A 21,006-nucleotide genomic window follows, 5' to 3' on the forward strand; every position below is an offset into this window, starting at 1 on the left:
ACGTTAACTTGCCAATGTACTTTTATTTAGCAAACCATCTGACCCAACAAGAATATTTACAACTGGTCACTTATTTGTATGCAAACCTCCTCGGTCCAGCGAGTGTCAAGGAACTCTATAAGCGTGATACGATTTCAGTATATTTCTTGGTTTATTCTTTCAAAAGAAGTCACTGATGTTTGTCTCATAATGAAAAATGTTTTAGTGTTTAATTAGTAATTTTATATTTTATTTTTAGTAAGTTGTTGTAGTATATTACATGTACTAAAGAATTTTTTTTTAATTTTGCTTCCCATTTTAATGTTATTAAAACTTTTTTATTACAACAACTTATTAATAATAAAATATATATAGTATATATCTGTAACAACTGTGAATAAGTGTGCAAGTCGAATTTTGGTCAAAATTGACTAAGTACGCTAGGATGTAGTCCGAGGCGTCTAGCACACCTTGAATAAATGTCTAACTCGTTGGACCAACAAGAAAACCTTGAGAGAGATTTGAGTTATTGGCTAAGTTGGGATTTATGGCAGCTGGTCAAAGTTTAAAATCGCTCTCCTGTAAAATATTCTGATATCGACTTACACACTTATTCACAGTTGTTACAGATATATACTATTATGAATAATTGCTTGGGGGGTTCGTTCTAAATCTTATATATAAAGCGACCAATAGTTGTAAAATGTATTCATATAGGTCATGTACGTATATTAATAGACATATCATTGATTTTCGAAACAGTTCAAACGGGTTTGAAGAAATGTAACGAATTTACTATTTTAAGTGAGGAAAAGCAATCTACCTAATTCTCGACTCTGGAAAATCTTGCGAAGAGATAAAGAATGTTTAAATTAACAATACTGCTCTATTTTCAGTGTTGTAATTCTAAGTTTCAGAACTCCACTTCCTAGGTACTTTTTTAAACTTTACTGCGGCGCGGATAGTGATCTTTTTTTCACAATCCGATTGATGATGGATCGATTCGTTCGCGAACAAACCACGAGATGGCGTGCATAGCATATTCCCACTTAAAAATTGATCATGCTCATTTTTGCCAGCAACTCTTCGTATAATCTTTTGTTTTAAATCGGTTATTTTGAACAAAAAACAAGAACGACGGCAATCGAATTTTCTTTCATAAGAACTCATCTTTTCGCTTTCGATTAAGTCTGTATGTCATATTATATTGTGCATAAATAATGACGTTCAGACGCGATGGCGCAATTTATATACCGCGGTAGTAGTATGTGTACTGGTTTGTGGTAATTACCACGCTTCTAACGGGCATGCCGGATGATATGGATTGATATGAATAATAATATTATTATCATTTTCCGTTTATGTTTTTGCTATATTAAAGTATGCAATGTTGTAAAATGTAAAATAAAAATTGGTGTACAGTTGATTATAATAAAATAACAATTAAAATAATAGTAATAAAATATTTATTATGAAAGTTACGAAGAACTCTATATTGATTTCCTAAACATTTGTTTTTATACATCATAGAATTCTTTACTCGTTTACGAATTTCTGTAATTTAGACAACAAAATCCACACCACAATGACGGTTCCTCAACTTGATCAATTCGTGTTGACTGTCAGAAACCTGTCTAATATGTGTAAGTCATGTAATTTATAGTTTATTTTAAAACTATATAATAAAACTTACAATCATCATCTGTTTGACTCGAGGACACCTTTTTATTACTATTAATAGCATTAATTAGAATGGTTTAGATCTATGATGATGAGGATATTTCGACTAGTATTCTGTTGGAAGTAATACATTTGTGTAAAAGTTGTATACAAGTATCAACAAATGTTTAGTTGATACTTATGTTAACAATGAATTGTCGTTTATCTTGTATTATTTGTAATTTAACTTATTAAACATCCATTTTTTTTTTAAACGCAATTCTTACTTTTTAGATGAACAATATATTGTTTTGCTTTCAGTTAGAGTTGGCTATATTTCAAAATGAATTGCATTTTTAATTAAAATATTTGAACACTTCCGAAATCTACGTGTTAATTTATTTTGTTTTATAGCTGGTGATAATCGAGAGTTAAATGATTATCTCTCTAAACAAACCGACATTCTTCAAAGATATGTGGCCCATTTGGATACTGTTCTAGAAGCTCTGGATGTACATGAAAATTCACTGACGGTTCTTACTATTTTGGGAGTAAAGACGACTGGTCAAATACCCGGAGATATACCAGCTGTCCAGTATCACACTGCGGTAGCAGCCCAAATAAATGATTTTATTACTGCCGTCAGTGAAGAAGAACTTCGAGCTTTGGCTGAGCAATGTAAATCACTATTTATTTTTTGGTCATACACTGCTTTAACGAATTACGTTTCATTTTTATCACAGTGGCCAATGTAATGAAAACCATGTTGAAAAATCTTGGTGAAATAAATAAACCAATGTCTGCTATTCCAATTGTGAAGAACGCTATCAGCAAACTACAAGTTCATTCATATCAACTGACCGAAGTGCATAATCTTTTGTGTCAGGCGTGTTTAATGTCAAACAATCTGAAGCCAGCGCTCAGTGTTTTAGACCAGGATATATACGTGCTTGGCACTGAAGAGGTTAATAATACATGATTACATTATAATTGCTAACTTATTTGTGTTTAACTATTCAATAACAATATATTTTAGCCGGGAGTCATATTTGATATAAAATACTATATAAGTTACTTCTATCTTGGTGGTGTCATCTATACGGCAATGAAGAACTATACGAAGGCGATCACTTTTTACGAAATTGTTCTTACCACTTTATTACCTTCCATGTCGCAGATTATGATTGAATCGTATAAAAAATATGTATTAGTCTCAATCGTACATTTGGGAACAGTACCCGCTATCCCAAAATTATCTCAACCACTCATAGAAAGAGTATTGAAACCTGTTTGTCAAGCTTATCTGGACATAATACCTGCTTACCAAAGTGGAGAAGCAGAAAATCTTCAACGAGTCATAACCAAATACGAAGATGTCTTTCTGAGGTATAATAGTAAATTATAATTAACAGTTTGACTCTTTGCCCAAAACTACAATATAAAATATGTGGCTGTGTATAGGTGCTCAAAATTATTCAATTTAAGTTTGCAAAACTGTTGCAAAGAAACATCATGATGTTCACCAAAAGGTTTATATTCATTAAAAAAAAAATAAGTACATTGGGGACGGGAAGGTCATAATTCTTCACGAATTTTGTAATTTATAAATGACAAAACCACTTTCATATAAATGCCTTATTGCAAAATTGTAGATCGTAAAATGTATTAAATCATATTTTGATTGATAACATTAATATATAATTGTGTAATTTGTTTTTTATGGTTTCTTTAATTAGGAAGTGACATCCGCATTTGAATTTCCTTTTAAAAAACATTGTAATGAAACATATTTTACAGACATTTTTTAAATTGGTTATAGTCTACTAAACATTTAGACAGTTTGTTTAGAAATTAATAATATTGTTAAAAAAACTGAAAAATATGTTTAAAAAATAATAACATAAACCTATAAATTACTATTATTTCAGAAAATAAAATAAAGTGTTCTATGTTAAATATAATATAAATCATTCTATTTATAAATAATAATATTTTAAGATTTTGCCCAGCAAAAACAAAATGTATATAATAAATTTAATTCATTAGCTCGTTTAATTTTTTCGAGGCGGGTGTCAGTATGAATCTTTGCCACTGGCAGTATATTTCTTTAAGCCGGCAACCGTCTCGAAAAAAATAGCCAATCACCACTCTCTTTGGTGAAAAACTTCTTTGGTAAGTGTTGATTGGTAGCTAGCTATAAACCCAAACACACCAAAGCCTCCACTAAAACCTTTTTGAGTCCTCAATCTCAAGGAATTACGCATACCACAAATGTTAATTTTAGCGTTATCCTGTGACATAATTTTATGACATTTATTTTATTTTTTATCAGAGACAAGAATAAAGGACTAGTTGGGCAAGTTGTTAAGGCGTTGCACAGAAAGAATATACTTAAACTGTCCAAGACTTTTTTAAACATGTCTATTGCTGATTTGGCTCAAAAACTTAATCTTCTTAGTGTAGAAGAGGCCGAAGAACATCTTTTGAATATGGTATCTAAATATTTTATAATTGTTACTATTATGATATTTTATAAACAACTTATTATTACACTGTATAATTTGTAGGTTGAATCTGGTGAGGTATTCGCGAAAATAAATCATCAAGAAGGAATAGTTACGTTTAGCGACATGCCTAAAAAATATGAAGATCCCATTGTGCTGAAACAGATATTAGATGAAGTAAGTACAGCTGAATGTTTCCTCAAAGTATTTTATTTAATATTAATTTTAATTTGTTAGATTACGGGCAAAATAGAATTTAGCAAAATGATACAAATAATGGATGAAGCGATAACGACTAACCCAATGTTTGTAAAGAAAACAAGCACCGAAGAAGACGGACTATCCATTGGCGGACAAGGTTCATCGAAAAGTTATCAGTCGTAACAATTATTGGAATTTAATTAAGCAACAATAATTATACCTAGATTACATTATTTTTTATGTAAAACGGATTGTATATTCCAATACACGCTAAAATTGTGTATTGAAAAACCTACATGTATAAAAAAATTCAACAATCAAAAACTGATTGGCTAAAATATTGCTAAAAACAAAATGGAATTGCTTATGCTTAATGTTTAACCATAAAATTAGAAATTGTAATTTTATTGCATACACTATTTTTTTACTCATTTGAATTTTCTTTAGAAGTGATAATGATATAAGAATAAATTATTTCTGTGAAAAGTTCCAATATTATAGTTAAAATAATATTAATAACATAAATATTACTATATTAATATTATTTGTGTAAAATAATTACTGAATACAAATTAAAAACATTACTTTGATAATAATTTTAGGGCTTTATTTCGCATAGGTAATATACCTAACATGAAAATTATACTCGGTATGGTTAACTGTACAAATGTTTGTAGGTGCAACTAAATTTTTTTTTCATAACAGTTTCCTAGTACTTATTTATAACTTAATTTGCAAAAAAAAAAATTTACTTGCCAAATCTTACCATTTACGCTTAAAGTTTCTTGTAATAATAATTTTAAAAAAAACATTGTTACAATGAATCACATTTTTTAATTTAATAAAAGATGCATTATCCTTATTTAAAAAAAATCAGTGCCCTAATTTTTTTTTGGAATTCAGAAATTAGGCACTATAGAATTTTTCCATCATTTAATTTGCCCAAATAAATTAGAACATACTTATCAAGTGCAAGTTTCTTTCGTTAATAATAAAAATGGTCCATGAAAAAATTGATACCTATACCTAATTTGAAAGCTATTGTAATTTTGAAATAGAGCAGAGAGCTGATGATGACTATTTTGGATAAGGTCCTATTATAAAACAAGTAGACAATAGTGTGAACTTCATGCTATGAACATTAAACTATGATGATAATGAAGTTCATTTGAAAACGATATTAAATCACTGCATCACAATTCACAATGTTAAAATAAGTAATATAATGCGTATAATAATGATTATTATTGAACAATTAATTATTATTTAGTATATCCAGTATAATTATTATTTCATATTGTTAAACTATGTTAAGGTTGTTTAATTGTTCTCAAACTTCAAAGTGTACTACGGTATTAGCATATTGGATCATTCGACTTGAGCGACTCTGCAGAATTCAGTAAAATACATAATTTTTCTACATGATTCGAGTTTGGTTTTTCCACATAAATGACAATCTTCCAGCACCCGTATGGCAAGATGGGATGATATTTCGACACCAAACGCCCACTGTGAATCAAATACCGACCCTGAAATTTAAAAAACACTATACAGTCATACATAATGTAATACACATATTATAATGTTAATCATAAAGAAAGTCTACAAATTGTATTCTGTTTTTTTTACAACCAACAATAAATATGAATCTTTAAAAATATATTTAAAAAAAATGTTTACCAAGTTGGTGAATTTTGGCACTCAAGCATCTAGTGAATTATTTTTCTGCATATTATTTTAATACTTTTGATTATACTAAAATTATTAGTATTGTTTATTTATGTATAATTATAATTAATTTCTATTACTTTTTTTATCGGACAGTGGTTCTCGAGATTTACCACTTTTCGGATCATGGGGAAAAGCAAAATGTCGGTGATCAAAATAAAACACAAATTGGTCTTGGACATACATATTTGATTATTTTTCGCCCATTTTCCGCCGGTTTTCTGATACGCCTCACCGGCTATCTAAAATAATAATCATTCACACAGAAATAACACACTTACACACTTTAATCTTATCATTAATACTATAGGTATGGAATTCTAACTTCAAAATTGTCTTCTGCGCTTATATGCCTTAAAACTTCAAAGTATCCATTGCTGTGTGCTGTGGAATGTGAATAATTGTATTTACCGTCAAAATACATGCGAACAGAAGTATTGTCGCAAACAAAAACGTCTTCAACGCTTAACAAGTGCTGAAATTGGGGGAAAAAACCTATTAATACATACAATACTATTGTATACCTTCTTAATTTCCAATAAATATTTTTATTTTTTATTTATCAACTATAAGTTATAGTTGGTCTATAAGATTATTTCTTCTTTTTCCTCACCACTACTTTAAACTGATAACCTCTTTCACAAACCATCAGTATATATTACTTTACTACATTTTAAATTTGTTTTTAGTTATAACGACTTTTTCATAGAATACATTTATGTTACAGCTTTTATAAAATATCGCCATGTACACTTCAATTTTCTATTAACACGTAAACTATTACTAAATCATAGAAAACCGTGCTCCAAAAAAAAAAGTTGACTCAATAAAAAAATAACATTTAATCTATAAACATTAAAATAAACACTTATCGATGGTCGTTGAAACTATTAAAAAAAATCTACAAACGATTTAAAAATGAGATATATGCCTAACCTGATGAATTACAATTAAATTAACGAAATATGGCAGTAGCTTACTGGTTGTGAATAAAATAAGCACCAAGAGAATACTGTAAACCCGTAAAGTATACTTTTCATATTTGTTGACACTGGTGCACTTGGTTCGAAATAAATTATAGACCTCCAGGACTGTAGCTGTCCGATCTGCAATAGATTGTACAGAACTAGGTATAACGTACAACGTATTGGCTACGTACACTGTCATAACGATAATCATGTCAATTATATGTTTTCATTGTATTGCAGGATGTTTTTGAAAAAATGTTAATGATCGGAACCTATTGGAAGCCTACAGCCGCTTGTTGGAAAAACCAGATCAGATAAGTATGAGATTTATTAATATGATAATATTAATGAAACGTACTTCGCAATATATTTATTATTATTAACATATTTTTTTGTGTTATATTTTTACACGATATAAGGTAGTCAAAAGTAGATAAACTAAATAATGATTCATACAAATAATCTCTGGAACTTTGATTCCTGAAAAATGATCTTCAAAGCATAAAATATATTCATATAGAAAAATTATCTTTTATAATGTTCTAATATAAAAGACACAATTCTTTCGATCACTGTTATCCACCAGTCGCGGTAAACTATAATTCAAATGAAATTTCTGAAGAAATCACTGAATCTTATTGAGAAAAAAACTGTTCTAGTTGACGTAAAATAATGATTATTGTTTAATACTAGCTGCAATTTACAACATTTTTCACTATGGTATGTATCTATATAAGTGGCGCCGATCCCATTTTTGATACTTACAACTAAAATATGACATAGTTTTTTTGATAGACGATCAAAACACAGGAAAACCCCCCAGCCCCCACGTAATGGGGAAATTTGTTTTTGAATTGGCGCCTTAAACTAATTTTCCCCCCTTTCCACCAGAGGTAGCCAGTACGGATCTGTCCAGAAATGACTGATTATCCGGAGTATGCGGATTTTTTTGTTTTTAATCCAAGTTAAATACACTTGCGTCTAACTTAAATCAGTCACCTATTTTAGAAACTGTTATGATTTTCTAATGCACGTACTTATAAATGATATGTCTATAGCTCACTCAGCGTATGATAATTATTTGCTTGAATGAAGTTGCTGTTTTTTTTTATACTTTTTATACCCTTTTAACTCTAGACGTTCCTCCTCAAACTGCTAAAACAACAAGTGGGGAACGACTCAAAGTTCGTTCAGAAGTTCTGAACAACCAGGTTGTGATATTCAGGAGCGGCCAATCCGGTGATCGACGTGTAACCCCACTCTACTCTGATTGACTTCCCTTAGCTGAACACTGATTAATTTACTGTTTAACTACTTAAATTATCCAATTGCTGACGAGAACATCCAACACAAGTTTCTAGTGAATATTTTAATTCAATGGAATTGGATCCCTAGAGTTGCTTTACGCTTCTCAAGAGAATTAAATGAACCAGGCCAGTCTCTCGGATTATGTTAAGATAGTTAAATTAATAGATGAATTGTTAAATAGAATAATAAATGAATACAATGTTTTGTTGCCCCTAAGACTTTGAAAAAACGCTGAATCAGGCCATAAACGATTAAGTGGAAATCATCTGACCACACTCTCCATGCCTTATCAATTAAATAATTGGTAAGTTGCAGACGAGCGTGGCCAGACAACGTGGGCCACTGGAATCACGATGACTACTGCCTACTGGCTAAAAACTGGATCTACGCTGGCTATACGGCAACCTGTTGCTTGTCTTATATAGGGATGGATGTGCGTCATCAGCGGGGGGAAGATATAAAAATGTCCCGTCGTATAAAATTATCCATGCGTAAATCAGTAGACCCGTAGTCCATGCTGAATCAGCGTATCTTATGTGTCATTTTTATTTAAGATATCCGTTTATACTTTTAATATAAATATTATACTAAAAATAATGTATAAATAATTGATAATTGTATGCGATATTAGTATTAGTGCATACAATATAATCATTACAGTATTATTCTGATTTCTGAATAATCTGTCTAATTCGAATTTCATAAATCCCTATTTAATCCCTACCGTCGTCCTTTTTAGGTTTTTCGGCATTCATCAAGAAGTTTTACGATGACATGGCGGGCGTCTGGCAAGTCTTTAACAAAGCCAAATTGAAGTTAAATTATACTTGTTGTCTAAACTCTTCTTATTCCGGAAGTTATGCTGAGTATATATTTCCATCATATTATTCAATTGTAAGTCTAAAAAAACCGTTATTAAAAAAAATTATTTTGTGGTTTGTGATGTATTTATTCTCAAAATAGTTATCCTCGGAAAGTCTGAAATCGTTTTTCGCTCTCAAAATAGATATTATTAAAAGCTATTTATTTCACAGCAATAATAGCTAAAGATTCTAGTGTCTATGAACACAAATGAAACAAACTTAAGTATTAACTAGTCGCATGAGTAATAGCGATCAATATTAAGAGCGGTATAATTAATAGAGTCTTCCCGCTCACAACAGGGAGCGTCGCGCCGTACCATACAATATCACGCGGGTCTCAAGTGATGTAATGATGAAACTGGTTTTTATATACGGCCACTTTCAAAAAGCCATCGCAGTTGGGCTGGAACGTGTACGTGATGACCTCGGCCATCTGTCTGCAGTGGATTTCGTACGGACAATTGCACCTCTTGGCCAGGCCGATTTTTTCGGTGCAGTCTTCCGAACCCATGTAGTTGCACGCGGTCTCCAGCAGCCGCACTTTGATGTCGTCGCTCAGAACCATTTTCTTGAGATAGGTACGGCAAACGTCTTCGCACAGCTTCCTGCCCCTGGCCGTGAACCTGACGGTTTTCACCTCTTCCGCGTACAGGGTCATCTCGCTCTCGCACAGTTGCGCCGTGCTCTGGGGCCGAAAGCAATGACCTGTAAACCGTCAAACCTTGTCAAGCGATTGAATAGTTTTAATAATCATCAGCTCACGTTGCCGCCCACCTAGTATGTCAATCGGATCCCGGAAAAGCCCTTCGCCGTTGCCCGGTGTGTCCACCGTGTTTTCGTCCCCGAGGAAATTGCTAGTTATTACTGTCAAAGAAACCCCGTTTTTAAGTAGAACAAATCAGTTATTAGTAATTGATACAAGAACTTACTGGGTCGACCGAAACAAACGGGATTCCGTACGATTGTAATATAACTAAATAATAATATGACGGCAATCATATCGGACGTGAAACAAAAAATAATAATCATAACCGACCACTATATTATGTTGTAGTAAACATGGTTGTTTTTTTTTTCTTAGAAATGTATGATTTTAGTTATTTAAGCCATTATATATATTTTTTCTAGTATCGATACGAGTTTATTGTCTAAGGCGATATGATTTTACAAGATTTTATTATTTAAGTAAGTATAGGTATTCTAAAATGCTCAGAGTACGAGATTGTCTAGGTTTACGCTGTACTCCTATGGGTTACGAGTTTAGTTTTTGAAAATTGGATATCACAATATTTTCCCGTCATCGGCCAGTTAATTACCTTCGTTCTATTGTCAAGTTCACATTATGTATCTACTTATTCTATTTTGTTCTTGAGCTCGTTCCGTATCACTAATAAATGATATAAAGAAGCGTGCAAGAATTAAGAAAGAGGAAAAAACGATAAATCCATATTTGATGTTTTCAATCTAATCCGGGTATTTTGGGAGGGAGTAAACTGGTAAAAATCGATACCCTGATACTTTGACCAGTGATAAAATAAATATATTGGCAAGTTTGTCGAAATAACTTAACATTAGTTTCTCGTGGACGAAGTCTAAATACCCGACTGGTTTTAGGTTTGCATGAAATAAGTTTTAAACAGTTGTAAATTGTAAAATGTATAATATCGGTAAAGTTGTTTGAATTTTACCAATCGTCGAAATCGTGTTTTTTTTTTCAAATTTGTACTGTAGTTTTTTTTTTAACTGAGCAATATTAAGTAGCAAATGTGCTCTTACATAATGATTAATGAACAGTTATTTTGCATAAACTCCTACAGTAATATTACATAAAACGTAGGATGTTAAAATGGTTTTTTAAATAGCTACCATTACAATTACATGTGACCTCTGTTTGAGTCAAACATATATTATTACTAATAATATATGTGCCTGGCAACCTGTAAACCTATATACCTATAAATGAATTCGCTTTATTATATGTATATCCGTTGTGATTTTTGAGGTCGTAAACACACTTTTGAAATACGATTAAAAAAATGGACGCATGAAATTAAAATAGAAATAGCTTAATTGTAAAATTCAAAACAAATGTAACAATACAAAGTTGTCAGTAAAATATATAATTTTCGAATAATTATTTCTATAAAAGTTCTTATATTATATTATAATAATGTATAGTAAATAATAATAAATGTACGTATTTATATATTATAATATTTATAAATAATCAACAATATCTGAAAATAATGACTTAGTTTAAGAGAACCGTTTTTCCGTGATGGACTGGTTGTGATTCCTGTAAAAATTGTTGTTTTCCGTTACGGATTGGTTGTGATTCCTGAAAAAATTGTTGTTTTCTGGTGTCTGATTTGGGTTTTGCCAACTTGATCTACTGTAAACTGTTATACGTGTATTTCTGCAATATTGATCGTATGTTGTTCCCTCGGGTTGTCCGGGTATACCACACAACCATAACTCTGCTAGGTTAGATGTAAATATTGATCTCATTATTTCTACAATTTTAGCAGTCTTTACGGCATCTTCATGTTGAAACGCAAAATATCTGAAATTTATTTTCTCGTATTCCTTTTTAAGCTGTCTGAATATTTTTTCGATATCTTCATAAGTTCTATTATTATTATTCTTTTCTATTATACATATTATAACTTCATTTCTAACCGTGTACTTGTACATACATTCTCTCTTGGGTATATCATTGATTAAACTACAGAATAATAATAAAAAAAAAAAAATTAATTGACAATGTTACACAAAACAAATAATACTTATAAAAGCGTTAACTGACAAGGACTAACTTCTTTTATATCAATAAAACGTTTTTATTTATTTAAACAACAATTCGATTTTTAAATATCAAATAATAATTTAAAACCCAATTTTTATTGTTTATAAAATAATATTTAAAAAAAATACTAATTATTAATAGTAATATTAATATTTACGCAAACTTTCTTAAGATAGAAAGTTATTAATATGAAATTTTTTGGGACAATACAAACAATTGTAATAGTTTTTACTATGATGGTGTCTAAAACTTGTACTTAGGGAGGGAGTAGTGAAGTGTGTTGCTTTTTGTGGAAAAACTGCAGAACATGTTTTTTTGAGGTGAAGTTGTGAAAGCAGAAATTTTTTGTTTATAGCAAAAGCTAGTTATGTTTTGTTTTTTGTAATAAAAATGAAACATTTGTGGCTTCAATATAATACAAAATAATAGCAAAGAAAATTAAGTACTTACTATTGTTTGAATGGATATTTTGCATTAATTTGATCAATTATATTATTTTTACTACAGTTGATGTCAGATATTTGTTTAATATTTATAAATAGAATAATATCTGTTTGTGGTTCCATTTCCCATAAATTTTTTTGTGTGATTTTGATAGCTAATGGCAACGTTTTCTTGATACCTGTCATCATCTAACAAAATGATAATTTCAGTTCAAAACATATAGCTAACATTATTGACTAAACACTCACCTTGGACGCGGACGGTATACAAACAGTAATATGAATACCAGACCCATTAAACACATCCTTAATGCACGACTCCACTTCCGACCAATCAAGTCCGTCCAAACCACAACCAATTGTTGGTATTCCCAATTTTTTTAACTTAAATTCTTTCATTTTTTGACGTAACACAACTAATGATTTTTTCAAGCTTCCCATTGTTGGTTTGCCGTTACTTAATTTTTTTGTTATTAAATAGAACACATATTGCTCTTTGCGGTGCAGTACACCGACATCGCCCACTTTTAAATTTTGGTCATACAAATTACCAGTGCCGCCAAAAATACGTCTATACACCCAAATTTAAAATTAATTAAAAAAAAAAAAAACAATAAGTCAAAGGTATCGTACTTGAATTCTACGGCAATTCCTGCTCCCATACGCAAGTCTTCAGCAACACAATGGGCAAGCGCAAAATCTTTATCTAATTTAAATAAATCTTCATCCAATGTTTCAAAATCCAAACTAAAACAGATTAATAATTATAAATATGCAAGAGAAAAATACAATAGTTTTGTTCACAAGATATTGAAAAAAAGTACCTTTCTTTGGAATAACTATCATCTGATAATTTTTCGATCCCTGAGAAATTTGAAGTTTTTTTATACTTTTTCCTATTTTTTTTGGAAGTAACATTTTCATTACGTCAAATCAAACAAATTATAACGCATTATTAAATAGATCAATTTTTTATATTAAAAAATACTTACTTGATATTCATTTTAAAACTTGGGTTGTTACCAGTGGTGTGATGACTATCGCTGTCTGATTCCACTTTATAGTTTTTTGAAAATCGACTACCATTCCTAATATTTTTACTTCTTGGGTCCTCGACTATGCTTTTTCTGTCTTCAATTTTTCGATTGATTCTAATAACATATGTACATAATTCCAATTATTTTTTAATTATGTTATTTTAACAAGCTAATACATAACACCTAGAAATGAAAATTAATTATATATTTTTAATTTTAGGCAATAAGATCATTTGAATTAGAACTTTATTAATTTAGATACATAAGTGTCATAACAAAATTTTCTAAAAGTGTACTAGTTTAAATACTTTTTCAGTGTGTAAAAAAAGTTTAAAGTTTAATAAATTTCCTTAATTAATTAGTTAAATAATTATTAGATTATACTTGAATGCAAAAGTTAACAAATTAATAAATAATAAAACTTTCGACTAAATTACAGTTTTAACAAACTTAACTAGTATACGAGTGCAAATTTAATATAAATGCAATCTCTTTCTAATCGATTTAAAATTGACCAGTTATTTAAAGCGTTGTAAAAAAATGATTAATTAACATATTAATGTTATTCTTAATTCGCCCCAAATTACCTATTTTTAGAAGAACTTTCCTCTGATAATTCATTTCTACTTTGATTTTGTTCATCAACTTCTGACAATTCTGTATTTTTTTTTGTGGAAATTTGTTTGCTGTAACAAAACAAAATATGATAATATTAATGAAGCGTAAAAGGCCAACCCTCACATTAGTTCAACAAAGTATTCAATTTCATATTACATTCTTGTGTTTTAAGTCACTTTTAACCAATTGTCATAACCTGCAATACACTTTTACTAAGTAAGTTAATTTGATTAATTTGAAATTGAATGTGTCATTTGAAAAATTATATTATTGTGGGTTACAGCAATTAGTCTTTTAACCATGTTCTTTAACATAGAATTTTTAAAATACAAAGACTTACTAATCATTGTCAGTTTCCATTTTATTGTCCTCAACTTTATCAGTTTTTGGTATAACTAGGCTATTTTCTTCACAGGTTTTTTCAATTCTAATAAATTATACAACATTATAATTACATTGCTTAGAAAAATTATAGGAATAATGATATTTCCTTTAAAACATTGACCGCTGCACAGCCACCGATGGCCTCACAAATGTGATTATCCATCACTGAATTTTAGGCGGTAAAACATTTTTTTTAGTAGGCCCTACAGCCATTGTCGACTGTATATCCCATTTTAATGTAATCTGAAATAATTCTGATGGCGCAGTTATAATGTTTTATACATTTGTATCATGGCGAAGAGGAGAAAAAAGCGATTTGTACTCGGTATTATTAATTACCTTATTTACTACCCTTTCTAAATTAAAATTCCATTCTTTAAATTAGTTTTGGAATCTATTATTTTGTTCTTCATCTAATCAATGTTACTATTATTATTAAAAAATATGACCATATTACATAATGGTAATTTTACTATTTAAATTTTAGTAAACATTTTTTTAACTATCGCAATAAAATATTATATTATTATAATAATCAAATCTCAATAAACAAGTAAGAACGCCGAGCTGTATAATGTATCACTCTTGTGTCATGTGAATACTAGTATAATACTGATGCAGTGAGGTTGCTGCTGGCCTCACGATTATTATTTCATGTTTTTAATATCCACATAATCCAAAATATTTGGTCTGTCGAACGTTATATTTAGACCTATTTGTTCACTTGGTAAGTTTTGCAAAAGTCAAACATATTTTTTTAACCACAGTATAGTAATCAACAACTGTGCTACTGCCGGCAGCTAAACAGCGGTCAACGTGTTACACAAATTTACTTTTCTTCAAAACCAAAAGAGGGAAACCTGTTTTCGGATAATTTATCGATTTGTTCTTCAACCTCCGAATGTTCTGACTTTTTTTTATTCTGTTTTTTTGATTTTTTCGAGGTAAATTGTTCATCAGAAGTTATTTTAATTCTAAAAAAAATAATATATACTATTAAATAAAAATGTTGTTTTATTATGGTAATATTATATGTGATAAGTGAATGTATAATGATGACTCTTTTAATCAAGCAAAGTTAAGTATACTTTATCAGGTATAAACCGCAAATATATAACAAAATATTAAATATGTTCAACTTTTAAGTAAGCAAATATTACAGGCAGTAAAAATAAAGAATGAAAACTTTAAATTAGGGTTTTTAATGTAAATTTTATCAATAATATAGTCCCTTGTAATTATTTATTTTATAATAGGTGTAAAATATATTTTGCTATTATTTAACATACCCTTCTAATGATTCTTTCAATTCACCATCGATATCATTTTTCTGGTTATATTTTGTTTTCTCACTACATAAATTTAAACAATTCATTAGTGATACTCTATAGTTTAAAACAAATTTCAAGTTTAAACATAGTGAAAATACTTATTTTTATCTTTCAAAATTTATTAAAAGTTTTAATATCTAAATTTAAACAAATTAGCTTTATGATCAATCATTTAACATGATTTTTGGTGGTACAAAATAAGAGTATTTGTTTAGTGCACAACCAAATTTAGACTAAGAGCGAAAAACATATAAATATAGAAATGCTAATTAATATATCAGAAATAAAAGTGTAAATTAGCATAATATTGCATTGCATTGGAATTGTGACAAATTAAGTGAGTATTTTAACCACTAACTTTTTTTTACTATTTATACACACAATCATCTAAAAATAATTTTAATAAATATTATTTTCATTCAAAGTTAAAATGTATATATCTTAAGTAATGGTTAGTTATCCGTTTTAACAAAACCCATCTCCACAATAATGCTTACTCATAGATATGTAAACCTATCAATTATATTATGTCTGTACCCCTTCTAGTTTTAATATCTTTATAATTTGTTTAGTCTTAAAAAAAATATATATATTGAATTACATTATGATAATCGCCCTATGAAACAAATATTAAATATATTAATTCTATATAAATTGTCGTTGATTTTGTTTTACGCTATTTATTAACAGTATACCTAGTAAGTATCTTCAAGTCATATAAATATTTTAATTTGAATAAGTAAGCAAATATAATTTCAGTATTTTAATATTATATTTTTACTTAAGTGATTTTTTATCATAAAAAGCTCCATCATATCTTCGGAGTTTGTTCAAATACATATAATTAGCAAACAGTTTCAATAAGTTATTAAACATTCAATTATTAAATGACAGTTCTAATAAAAAGAATATATGTATATAAAACCCAATTGTTCAGGACACTAAAACGATTTATAGGTTTTATTTTTTATTTTTCATTTCTTCTACAATGGAGATAGCACGTTGGAGATTTTGTCATATAATAGATTATTTTTTTCTGTACCAAATCCTCAAAATAGTAAAACTGGCACATTTTTTTGCGAAAACAACGATATATGCTCATTTGATTATGAAATAAACTTCAAACCTACTATTATTACATTTTTTAATTAAATAATAGGTCCAAAATTAGTTTAAAGATTAATAAAAGTAGAACATATTGTAAACATTACTGATGATTACCTTTTTTGGGGAGAACAATTTCCTGATAATTTATCATTTTGTTCTTCGGCTGCCGAGCGCAAATTTTTTTTAATATTTTTCCTCGTCTTTTTTGTGGTTACTTGTTCATATTCACTAATAAAGCAAATAAAATGAATTATTGTTTTGTAATAATTCATTTCATTATTTCAAAAAAGTATAAAAAATATACATATTAAAACAAAAAGTCAAGTGCCATATACATTTTTTTTTAAATAAATGATATTTCAAAATTGTTTTTCAGAATTTTAATTACTCAAAAAAAGTCATTCTACATAAACAATTTAAATACTACACTATATATTTATTATCATAAAAAAAAAAATTTCAACACAAACTTACTTATTACCAGCCTCGTTATTGTTGACTCCCTCATCATTTTCATCACTTTCTTCATAGTTTAATCTAATTCTAAAAAAATGATGTACACTTCAATAATAATAATTACATTTAATTATGATTATTTATTTTAGTGTAATAAGATGATATTATGATGGCACATTTAACTAAATACAGTAAAATATATTTATCAATAATGAATGGCAAATATACTGAAAAATACTAATTATTTTTCAATAAAAGCAAAATAAAAAATAATGAAAACTCTAATTTTAGTTTATAATGTTAATACAAGTTAATTACTTGTATTTACTTATATTACAATAGATGAAAAATAAATTATTTTGTCATTTAACATACCGTTCTAATGATTCATTGGATTTACCAGCAAATTTACAGTTTTTCTGATTAAATTTTTTTTCCGCTCTATATAAATTAAAAATGATCATTAGTGTTAAGGTCTACTAATCTTAATTATTTTTATGTTACAACTTATAATGTTTTATTTATCGATTCATAATATTAATTTTTAACTTAGGAAATTCTTTTACACATGTTTTTGAATATTGCTAAACAAAATAATTTGGAAGTTAAAAACATAAAATGTTAATATCTTAATGTAATATATCATTTTGATAGGCTTTTGGATCTAAACTACTAAATGTGTACGAGACGTGACGTGATGGTCAGACAAAGAAAATATTTAAAAGTATATTCTTGGAGTAAAAGAGAAATTAAAAAATAGTTTTCCAATGATCGTGCAATTTGTGGGATGATTAGAAAATTACAACGATAAATGATGATAATATTACTTTAACAAATATTACACAAAATTACCTTTTTTTGAGAAAATTATTTTCTGATAACTCATCGCTTTGTTTTTCAACCTCTGAGAGTTCGGACTTCTTTTTATTAAGTATCTTTGATTTTTTTGAGGTGGCTTGTTGATCTCTATTTTAAAACAAATTATAAAGCTCTTTATAATAATATAGTAGATTTATAATAGATATTTATACTTCCAACACTTACCTGTCATTATTTGTAACTAAATTGGGGTCTCTTTGCATAGATGTATTATTGTTACTAGCTTCAATTTTACTAATTGGTACTTTTTTCTTATTATTAGTAACTTTATTTATTGGAACACCAACTGTGCTGTCGTCCTCTTCGGGCTGTATTTCTATACTATAGAATTTAACATAATTATAAGCTTTTCAATAAACATTTTTATTTTTGAAATCGGTCCAATAGAAGTGTCAAAAATAACTTCCACACCCATAAGCTTCAACATTTCCCAATACGAAAAAAGTTTCATATAATCAGGAAATCACATAAGCAGTAAATAACATAGTAATTACCTTCTTTTGGGAGAACTGTTTTCTCGTAACATATTATTTTGTACTTTGAGCTCGGAGGGTTCTGAATTTTTTGAGGTGACACATTTACTCCTTAAAAACAAATTGTATTTTTTCATTTAAATATATATAGCTTTATTTTAGAAGTTTGTACAGCTTATAAATTTATATATATATATAATAAAATAAATATATAATAGACAAACAAAATATTACTAGTATACTTAATATTTAATACAATTACTTTTTATTTTTTGATTTGGTCATTTTGTCTTATTAGCAACTTGCTTCTGAAATCAATATTACAAATGAAATATATTTATTATAAAAGTATAAAATAAAAAATTCAGTATGATTTTAGAAAACTATAATTTTTTATTATATTAATACCCTACAATAACCTATTAGCACTCATTAATATAGTTAAATTTCAAAAGTTTTATCATAGAGATTGGTAATAGCGTGATTTTCTCCTATAATATCAGTTATTATAAATTCTTAGACATGTTTTTTAGTTGATGAAATGTGATCATTTGTTTAAAAACCTTTAATTAAATTTTTTTCTTTCTACTTAATGAGTTAGGTTTTTGTATTAAACAATTGATCATATCAAATTACAATAAATGTATTGTTGTATATGTACCAAAGGGTTTAATGCAAGTATGAAAACGAAAAATAAATTGATCAAATAAAGTGTGTTTAAAAGTTTAACTACTTAATAAGTGTAAAGTGCCAAATTAGATATTGTGAGTCATATTAGAGAAAATAATTATAATATCCTGTGTAGAGTAATCGGTAGTTATAATTTTAGTTTAAAAACATAAAACTTATAGTATTATGTAATCATAATAATTATTTTTATTATATAAATGTATTTCAATAAAAGACATTTCTCGTTTGTAAAAATAACTGATATAAATACAGATTTTGGATTACACTTACCAGACTTTTTAGGAAAAATGATTATACTTAAAATAATTATAACTAAGTATTTTACTAAAATTATTATTTTTACTGAGAATTATTTAATACAAAATATATTCTTCCTACAACTAAAAAAAAAATTCAATAATTAAACTGTCAGGAACACACTACCAATAATAAATGCTCGACATTTAGACTTTAGATGTGGGTACTGGGTATGAATTAACATTTATTGTCTGCGTTTATCTGAGGAGTCCGGCGGGCGGCGCGTGTGGTTATTGGTTATAATCACATTAGAACGCAATAACGCGCTTCCTTTATCATATTTCAATACCGATTTGACTACTCAGCAGTTTAAATATTGCATTTCAACAATTGTTTACAAAATAAAACTGTCACCTATGCGCGGCTTACAACGATGATCTATTTATTTAATTTCCTTTAATTTCATATTCTTATTACCTAAATCGCACTCACAATAATGATTAATGTATAATGCACGGAGTACATGATATAATACTATGGAGTATGGTGTTAGATTAGTCATTAGAATTTAGACGGCAGTCGTGTTATTTCGAGTTCACATTATCATGGAATATTATAGTTCGATAAAGCGGTATATAGTGCTCGATAACCTCACGCACACTGAACAGAAATACTATTTGGGTTCAAATTTCAAAATCATAACGCAGACTTTTAAGTAATCTGGTTATTTTAAATGTAAATAAAATATAGAATTTACCCCATAGATCATAGTCTTGACTCTGTGCGACTCCCACGTGTGTGGTGTGACTTGGGAGTGATACAAGTAATTTAGTTAAATTACATTTTCAGCAACTCGTGTTATCAATTTCCTCAACATGGCTGCTAACGTTTTCACGTAAGAAATACACGGCCGCCCGAAAACGCTGGCGGCCATTTTCAGTGTTAACACAAGTTGCCGATACACACGTCTTTTTTGCCACGATAAAAAAACGTCATTACAAAGTAAGTGGCTATGGGTATGCCAGCATCTCATGTTGTCCATTTACGCAACACGCCAGGTCCCAGACACCGATAACAATTACTAAGGGCTACACCACTATAATGTTATATCTAAACGTTATTATTTTAAGAAGTGTATAGATATAACACATATTACTAAATAGGTCTTTTTAGGACTATAAAATATGCTGTCCACCCCGTTTGAATCACAAGAAATAGCATTTCGGCCGTCGCCTTGTGGTTATCACGAGCTGTTGCCGGCCTACCTTTACCATTTTTTTATCAACGCGCCAATCGGTCGGTCGTTATCAATAAGTTTGTCACACTGCGCTGGAT

At 28.8% G+C, this 21,006-nt stretch overlaps 3 protein-coding genes across 11 annotated transcripts; 1 reads left to right on the forward strand and 2 right to left on the reverse strand.

Annotated features, from left to right (window-relative positions):
• The first annotated feature begins 1,351 nt into the window (after positions 1-1,351).
• On the forward strand, positions 1,352-4,755 carry LOC126840508 (COP9 signalosome complex subunit 3-like). The gene is made up of 7 exons (XM_050576301.1): positions 1,352-1,622; positions 2,053-2,316; positions 2,382-2,602; positions 2,675-3,024; positions 3,971-4,130; positions 4,206-4,319; positions 4,380-4,755. The coding sequence occupies exons 1-7, from the start codon at positions 1,565-1,567 to the stop codon at positions 4,524-4,526; spliced, it is 1,314 nt and encodes a 437-aa protein (XP_050432258.1). The 5' UTR covers positions 1,352-1,564; the 3' UTR covers positions 4,527-4,755.
• Positions 4,756-5,576: 821 nt separating this feature from the next.
• On the reverse strand, positions 5,577-7,172 carry LOC126840871 (uncharacterized). Its single transcript, XM_050576855.1, has 4 exons — positions 7,052-7,172; positions 6,397-6,546; positions 6,152-6,313; positions 5,577-5,872 (listed from the first exon to the last, which is right to left on the reverse strand). The coding sequence occupies exons 1-4, from the start codon at positions 7,109-7,111 to the stop codon at positions 5,699-5,701; spliced, it is 546 nt and encodes a 181-aa protein (XP_050432812.1). The 5' UTR covers positions 7,112-7,172; the 3' UTR covers positions 5,577-5,698.
• A 4,141-nt stretch (positions 7,173-11,313) lies between these two features.
• On the reverse strand, positions 11,314-20,546 carry LOC126840157 (uncharacterized protein DDB_G0283697-like). 9 transcript variants are annotated; one of them, XM_050575708.1, is made up of 18 exons: positions 20,429-20,546; positions 19,007-19,052; positions 18,766-18,855; positions 18,437-18,592; positions 18,245-18,358; positions 17,768-17,833; positions 17,411-17,479; positions 17,051-17,164; positions 15,788-15,850; positions 15,332-15,472; positions 14,455-14,541; positions 14,084-14,182; positions 13,452-13,610; positions 13,284-13,355; positions 13,093-13,206; positions 12,709-13,030; positions 12,467-12,648; positions 11,314-11,935 (listed from the first exon to the last, which is right to left on the reverse strand). In XM_050575708.1, the coding sequence occupies exons 2-18, from the start codon at positions 19,027-19,029 to the stop codon at positions 11,467-11,469; spliced, it is 2,340 nt and encodes a 779-aa protein (XP_050431665.1). In that variant the 5' UTR covers positions 19,030-19,052; positions 20,429-20,546; the 3' UTR covers positions 11,314-11,466. The 9 variants fall into 9 exon arrangements, with proteins under 9 accessions (XP_050431665.1, XP_050431668.1, XP_050431666.1 ...); XM_050575711.1 differs by lacking the exon at positions 20,429-20,546 and adding an exon at positions 20,164-20,400; XM_050575709.1 differs by lacking the exon at positions 20,429-20,546 and adding an exon at positions 20,149-20,400.
• Positions 20,547-21,006: the final 460 nt, after the last annotated feature.

The sequence above is a fragment of the Adelges cooleyi genome, unplaced genomic scaffold (genome assembly GCF_023614345.1).
Source record: "Adelges cooleyi isolate 19-005CV unplaced genomic scaffold, UGA_ACOO_1.1 ACOO_flye_CR_arks_rails_tigmint_CR_PRNA_376, whole genome shotgun sequence".
Classification (NCBI taxonomy): Eukaryota; Metazoa; Arthropoda; class Insecta; order Hemiptera; family Adelgidae; genus Adelges; species Adelges cooleyi.